This window comes from Solanum pennellii, chromosome 2 (assembly GCF_001406875.1).
Source record: "Solanum pennellii chromosome 2, SPENNV200".
NCBI classification, from domain to species: domain Eukaryota; kingdom Viridiplantae; phylum Streptophyta; class Magnoliopsida; order Solanales; family Solanaceae; genus Solanum; species Solanum pennellii.
The window spans coordinates 54,866,945-54,874,350 of NC_028638.1; the positions used below are offsets into that span (position 1 = coordinate 54,866,945).

A 7,406-nucleotide genomic window follows, 5' to 3' on the forward strand; every position below is an offset into this window, starting at 1 on the left:
GGCCGCCGTAGGGTAGGGGTGGTAGTGATGGTGAGATGCCATTTTCCGAAAGGTGGTATCTTTGGGGAAAAACTTCAAGACCTGTTTGGCTCAACTTTTTTATTATGTTAGAGAGACGTCGTTGACAACTTCATCCACTCTATTTTTACCACACTCTTTTAACTTAGTCTACTTTTAACACACATTCTCCGTTTATTTTATTTGATTTTAATTTGACACGAAATTTTTTATAATTTTTAACAAAAGATATATAAATATCATTACGAATTAAAATTGGAATCAAGACAAATAGATCGATAGATATAAAATATTCTTTTCTCAAGCACGTGCGAAGCGACAGTGAGCGAACCAAGTTGGCTCTTATCTCTAGTCTGCTGTTAACTGAAAATTGAATATTTAAATCGTTTTGATTTGTAGAGTTCTTATCTATGGGAAATAATATGCATGTATATTTCAATATAAGCTTCAAAAACCATTACAACAACTATATATAACAATAAATTCAGTGTAATTTCCAATTTTCACGGATGGAGTTTAGTGTTAGATAAAGTGTACACAGATCTTACTCCTATTTTGAAAAGACCGAGAGGAGCTTTTTGATAAATGCTTGAGTGATACCGAGGATGAAAAAGTAGAAACAACAGCAAGAAAATAGGCAAGTCATTAAGCAATTACCAAAGGCCAGATGCTACTTCTAAATAATCATCTCAACATGTTTCTTATCAACTCTAGACATAAACAAGAATTACCCTTCTTTCATATAGCACAAATTATCCACAAGAGTTAAACTGATTAAGACACTCAATGCAATGAACAAAAAAGTTACCAGTAATGTTGTAATTTGTATGCCTCATTTCTCATTATGGTTTTGGAAAAATGTTTAACTATTCCAAGACTGAAAACACTATTTTTACAATGATGAAACTCTAGCATGAAAAAGAATCATGAATTATCTGATTCTTAAACCTCTAGAGCAGAAACTGAGAATGAATTATCTCAACTCGACATCATCAACGCGTCACCACTTTCAACCCACCAAAGCTTGAGCTCAACATCTTTTTCCTCTCCATCCATAGCAATAACAGGATTATTCAGATCAAAAGATTTATGATTATCAGCAACATCATCCAATTTTTTCACCATAGTCTCTTTAGTTTTGCTTTCAGTGAATCCAGTGTAATGAGCCCTCTTGTGACCTCCCAAGGATTGGCCTGATGGGAAAACTTTGGAGCAAATTGGGCATTTGTGAACCTTGCTTTTGATAGGATCAGGACTTGTCCTGATTACTCCAATTTGAGAATTGCCCATGTTCAGCCCTGCATTCTTGACTGAACAAGAATTCAGAAAAGCAAGATCCTGCATTACAACTGATGAGCTTGGATCATTCTCAAACTGCATTTCAGTAGAATAGCACACCTTTGTGATCTCAGTGTTGATCAACATCAACCTGTCTGAAAACTCAGAAATTTCGTAGTTCTTTTCGTAACCATCAACACAACCAGAATCAGAAAAGACTGTATGAGACAAATGCTTTACAGTAGTAAAAGCATCAGCAGAAATCCCCTTAGCACAGTGAAATGGTTCACTTTCAAGAATGACATTTTCATTTTTAGAATTCTCTGAAATCGAAATGTATTCATCCCAGTCCGTAACACCCGATGACAGCATCATCAAACACCTAGCAGCTTCTTCCATTTCATCAACTTCACTAATTGCAGAAGAGGATTCATTCAAACCGGAAAAAGAAGAACTTGCATCCATCTTATACTTTATCTTTGATCTCTTCTTCCGAATAGGGCAAACAGTATCGAAATCAGACAAACTCTGTTTTGATTCAGAATCTTGATTATCAACCCTTAATCTTTTCGAGTGAACTTTCATGTGACCAAAAAGGGCCCTCATTGAAGCGAACCCTTTTCCACATTTCTCACAAATATGACATTTTTCCATCCCTTTCTTCGAATGAGTTCGCAAATGACCTGCCAGAGCTTTCATGGAGGGGAATTCTTTGCCACATTCTTTACAGATATTTGTTGTTTCCAAAGAACAAACCTTTAAATCAGAAACCCTCCAAGATTTTCTTGGATTCTCTCTTAAACTGTAACCAACTGAGTCACCATCATCACCAATGCTGATATTATTGTCCTTTTCTTGATTCATGCTTCCATCAGATTGCTCTGAAATGCTCAAATCTTCATGGGTATTTGCAGCTTCTTCTTCTTCTTGAGAACCCATTTTGCTATCAGCTTCTTCTTTCTGATTCTTTGCAGCTGAAATCAATGCTAAATGACCCCTCATGTGACCTCCCAATGACTTTCCACTATCACAACTCTTGTCACAAAATTTGCATATAAACTTGTGTCCTTGTGTTTCTTCCATTTGGGGTTCGCAAAAAGAATCTTACTTGAAGAGGACAATCAGTAGGAAATGCTGAAAGAATAATGGCGCACTAAAACGAAAGCTCAACAGTTTTGCAAAATTAACAAATCAGTAATGGGAACTGTGTATTCTGAGTCGAACTCTAACAAAATGGAGAAGATGGGTTTGTTAGGAGTTCGTTTTTTGGGTGTTTATATATACTCAGAAACTAACCAATTGGAGAGTGAGCAGAAACAGAGTTCTTTAATTCTTGAGGAGAAAGCCATACATGCAATTAAAGATTTGTCACCTTTATTAAAATCAAACAAATAAAGGGCAAAAAGAACAATAAAAATTTCAAAGTCTAGGAAGCTAGAGTGCTTTCTTTACTCGAATTTGGTTCGCAACAAAATGAGATGGTAACTTTGATTATTAGATCAATTGGTTGGCTAGTTTCACCTTTATTAGTTAGGTTCGATTAACGATCTATCAATTAATTTGGATTAGAATTAATGGTAATAGTGTTGTGTATTGCAATTGCAACTTAGTCTTACTTATCATACTCCCTATGTCATATTCCATGTGATGGTAAACTTATTTCTTTTAATTGGACTTGAAACCGGTTAAACTTTCCAAAGCTCACATGGGTAGAGTCAACTCTAGTTTATAATCGATTGATGAAAATTGAGAAATTATACAAGTCAACTTGACAAGTGACAACCTAACGAGACGAACTTCAGCTTCTAAAGAAGTTTAACAAGGATTCTGACTAATATCCATAGTCGTATTCAAGATTTTTAAGAAAGAGTACTTGTATATTTCCACGAGAAACAAATCCAAGATTTTAAGGTAGTGAAGGCAGAGTATTTGTGCATCTCCTACTGTTTGTGATAGCAGATGAAACATAGTTGTAATCTGAGGCGCATGCTACCTTACCGCATCTAGTTCATCTGAAATCACAGTACATTCGAGGTGGGTGGTTTGAACAAATACGAGTAACTTGACAATCTATACTAAAGAAGTAAAAGATTGAACTCATTTAGTTTATATTCAAGATCCGGAATATCAACTTGATATACGTTGGGGAACAAATTTCAGGCTCAAAAAAGTTGGTTTATATGACATGACTGCTTTCTCCGCCTTGACATATTCTTCAACAATCAAACCCATTACTTAGGCCCATTTGAGAACGAATGAGTCATTGGATCTTAGCTTAGAGCACCAAAATTAGCCAACTGAGAATCGTGTGATGTAAAGACCTTTTTTGGATTTTATCATAAAGGTATAAGAAAAGACCAGCCCAACAACCGACCTTTTGTTTGAAGCAGACACAAGATCAAAACAACTACTCACTGACGCATGCAAATAAATGATTACAAGACTAATGCCCTTTCAACTTCAACTCTGTAATACTGAATCTTGCATAAGATTCCGAAAGCATCTAACTCGGAAGGAAGAAAAAAACTAGTTCAAAACTTAAATACCCTTCATAATCGAACAAATAAATCCTCCGACATGACAAGTAAATGATAAAACAAGTATCATCAATACAAAAGAAACAGAAAACATCTTACATGTGACTCAAGATAGTGACGATGGTGGTCTTATGACTACAATGGATAAAATGGAAACAGAAATTGAAGTGGTAAAAAAAATAGTAAAGAATCCCAGCTGATGATTGTCTGATAACTAATATCTTTAAGACCAAAACAAGTCACTCGAGCAATGTAAGGCTCTTAAGCGACAGCAGGCATGTCCTTAAGCCAGGCATCGAGAGGCTTACCAATTGAGTAGACGATAAACCCAATCTCTCTTAGCTTTTCAGCATTCACAACATTCCTGCCATCAAAAACAAAAGCGGGTTTTTGCATGTTATCATATATCTTCTGGAAATCAAGGGTCTTGAACTCATCCCACTCTGTGAGAATGCAGACAGCATGGGCATCTTTTGTTGCACCGTAGGCATCCATAGTAACACTGACTTGTTGTTTCACGGATGTGGGACTCATTGGTTGGAGGTGAAGGGGATGATCCCAGTCAAACTTCTTCATGGAGAGGTCCCTCTGGATTTGGTCCTCCTGCACCTGAGGATCGTATATGCTCAATTTAGCATTATCCCCCACTAGTCCCTTGCATACATCAATTGCAGGGGTCTCTCGAGTATCGCCAGTGTCCTTCTTGAAAGCAAAACCTAGAATTGCAACTTTCTTGTTTGACACTGTGTTGAACATAGAGGCAACAACACGATTGACAAAACGACTCTTCTGATAGTCATTAATCTTGATAACTTGTTTCCAGTATTCAGCAACCTCAGGCAGACCATTGCACTCGCAAATGTAAACCAGGTTCAGAATATCCTTCTGGAAGCAAGATCCACCAAAACCAACACTAGCGTTGAGGAACTTGGGACCAATTCTCGAGTCCTTACCAACAGCATATGCCACCTGTGAAACGTTTGCTCCTGTAGCCTCACAGAGAGCTGACATAGCATTCACAGAAGAGATTCTTTGTGCCAAAAATGCATTGGCAGCCAACTTTGAGAGCTCAGCGGACCACAAGTTGGTGGTAATGATATTGGCTTCAGGGACCCAATGAGCATAAACATCCTTCAATGCTTGGATAGCCTTCTGGCCTCCTGGAGTTTCCCGGCCTCCAATCAGAACCCTGTCAGGTTTAAAGAGGTCGTCGATTGCAGTACCCTCTGCAAGAAATTCAGGGTTTGAGAGGATCTGGAAGTTAATTCCCTTGCTGTTGTGGGTCAAAATCTTTTCAATTGCCTCAGCAGTTTTTACTGGAACAGTTGATTTCTCAACAACTATTTTGTCAGATTTCGAGACATCGGCAATCATACGGGCTGCACTCTCCCAGTAGGTAAGATCTGCAGCCTTGCCTGCTCCAAGACCCCTAGTCTTGGTAGGAGTGTTGACAGAAACAAAAACTATATCAGCCTCATGTACATGTTTCTCCACATCTGTGCTGAAGAAGAGATTCTTGCCTCGGCATTGCTTGACCACATCGTCAAGGCCTGGCTCATAGATGGGAAGTGTGTCACTGTTCCAGGCAGTAATGCGAGGTACAGAGATATCAACAACGACCACTTCAATCTTGGGGCATTTGAGTGCAATGACTGCCATGGTGGGGCCACCAACATATCCAGCTCCTATGCAGCAAATCTTCACCATTTTTCTTTCTTCTTTTTTAACTCTGTAACAGACAAAAGTTCACATATTTCTGAGGCTAAACTTTTCAAGGTCAAGGAAAAACCCATCATCATGTACAACAAACAACATATCAACGAATATGCATTAACTGATAACTAAAAGCTTTAACGTGTGTATAACAGCTAACGCCTTAAGCAAATGCTTAGGGTCCGATCATGACATCCAAAATGAAAATAATGATTGGAGTAATCACCACAATTACTCTATCTGCCCAATACTTACCACAAGATCTACATTCTAAACTATAAAATGTAACACCTAACCATAAAAACTTAATGTTTCATGCATTTCTCATTGCAGAGTAAACAAGAAGAAAATACATACAAAATATTAGACTTACTGAACAAGAATACACTCAAAACATGCCATGTCCAACAACTATTACAGTAAAACGGAAGAGGAAATTTTACATTCAGAGGATGACATTAACATGCAATTTTAACAACTTGATATGTAATTCTCAAACAACTGGAAATAAGGCCAACGTCACTAATTTAACACAGAAACTAACAAATGCAAGAGGAAATGATATTCAGTAACCGTGATCTTGACCAGATCTAATACAAAGACATCCAGATCATCCACTAAAAGTCATATTTCAGATCCATCTCTGAATGATATGAACAAAAACTAGATCTAATCAAAAATCTAACAATTCATTTATGTATAATTGAGCACTTCCATAATCAATCAAAATCATGAAAGATGAGAGTGTGTTTCCACAATATTAACACTTTTGAATCTATAAAATCATAAATGATTGCGTTGTTACACACCAAGTTGTGTAAATCAACCTTTTCCTCCTCATATCACCCTTGAAAAATACACCAAATTCACACCTTCTGATCAACGAAATCGACAAATATAGCAAGCTGAATCATACATGCTTGAGATACAAAACACCAAATCGTGTAATTCATCATTTTCCCTCAAATTAACGTTAAAAATACTACTAAAAAATTCACAACTTCTGATCTATGAAATAGAACAAATATAACAAGCTGATGATCATAAAAAAATGATACACATAATCATGTAAATGCATAGAGTGCAGCTGAAATTAAGAACAGAATATGAAAAAGCAATTAGAAAATTCATACCTTAGAGATGAATTTGACGAGAAAATGAAAGAGGAAAAAGATGGATCTGTAATTATGAAGGAGAAGAGGGCGGGGAGGTCGTTTATATAGTAGTTGCAGATCTAAGATCTGTAATATGTGAGAAGGGAGAGAGTGAGGAGTCTTTAATAAGGAAACTTTTTGAGGAAAATAAATAAATAAATAAATAGTAATTTTTTTTCACGTTTTCAGCACTGATGTGGAGAGATCAACGACATGCCTCCAGCCCTCCACAGGTAAAGCGAACAATGCACTCGTCAGTTGCGGGTTTGATCAATTCTCCAAAATAACCTTGTAATTGAATGGTAGAAAAGTTTCACGGTAATTATTAATTTGCACCAATCTAAAATTAGATGTTGTTACATACTATTTCATAATATCATGTATTTTATTGATTGATATTTTTTTAGTGCAACTTTCACATATAGAAATAAAAAATTCATATTTGTACGCTATAGCAAATTTTGCATAATTGCGCTCCATAGCAGATATAGAAATTGTATAATTCGCTATACATATACAGTTGAAGCAAATTGTATAAAACGAAGTGTATAAAACAAGAAAGAGAAAGACACTTGGGCAGAGAACTATATAAAAACGAAGTGTATAAAAAGAATTGTATTATTATAAGTGTATAGAACGATTATATACAATTTGAATCTGTATAAAATGAGAAAGAGAGAAAGACAAAAGAGACTTGACAAGGAAT

General features: G+C 36.3%; 3 protein-coding genes across 3 annotated transcripts in view; all 3 read right to left on the bottom strand.

The window, feature by feature from the left end:
• LOC107009691 (BAG family molecular chaperone regulator 8, chloroplastic) overlaps positions 1-152 on the bottom strand; it is a 2,476-nt gene extending 2,324 nt beyond the window's left edge. Inside the window, exon 1 of the mRNA XM_015209036.2 lies at positions 5-152. Within this exon, the coding sequence (XP_015064522.1) occupies positions 5-42 (38 nt within the window). The 5' untranslated portion in view covers positions 43-152. The remainder of the gene's footprint in view (positions 1-4) is intronic.
• A 670-nt stretch (positions 153-822) lies between these two features.
• On the bottom strand, positions 823-3,675 carry LOC107010173 (zinc finger protein ZAT1-like). The gene has a single exon (XM_015209416.2). The coding sequence runs from the start codon at positions 2,377-2,379 to the stop codon at positions 997-999; it is 1,383 nt and encodes a 460-aa protein (XP_015064902.1). The 5' UTR covers positions 2,380-3,675; the 3' UTR covers positions 823-996.
• A 148-nt stretch (positions 3,676-3,823) lies between these two features.
• LOC107009687 (UDP-glucose 6-dehydrogenase 2) lies at positions 3,824-6,836 on the bottom strand. The gene is made up of 2 exons (XM_015209031.2): positions 6,680-6,836; positions 3,824-5,562 (listed from the first exon to the last, which is right to left on the bottom strand). Exon 2 carries the CDS (start codon positions 5,538-5,540, stop codon positions 4,095-4,097), a length of 1,446 nt encoding a protein of 481 aa, XP_015064517.1. The 5' UTR covers positions 5,541-5,562; positions 6,680-6,836; the 3' UTR covers positions 3,824-4,094.
• Positions 6,837-7,406: the final 570 nt, after the last annotated feature.

Bases quoted from the DNA above. Each gene is read 5' to 3' on its own strand.
- LOC107009687 (XM_015209031.2), bottom strand. From the start codon at position 5,540: ATGGTGAAGATTTGCTGCATAGGAGCTGGATATGTTGGTGGCCCCACC.
- LOC107010173 (XM_015209416.2), bottom strand. From the start codon at position 2,379: ATGGAAGAAACACAAGGACACAAGTTTATATGCAAATTTTGTGACAAG.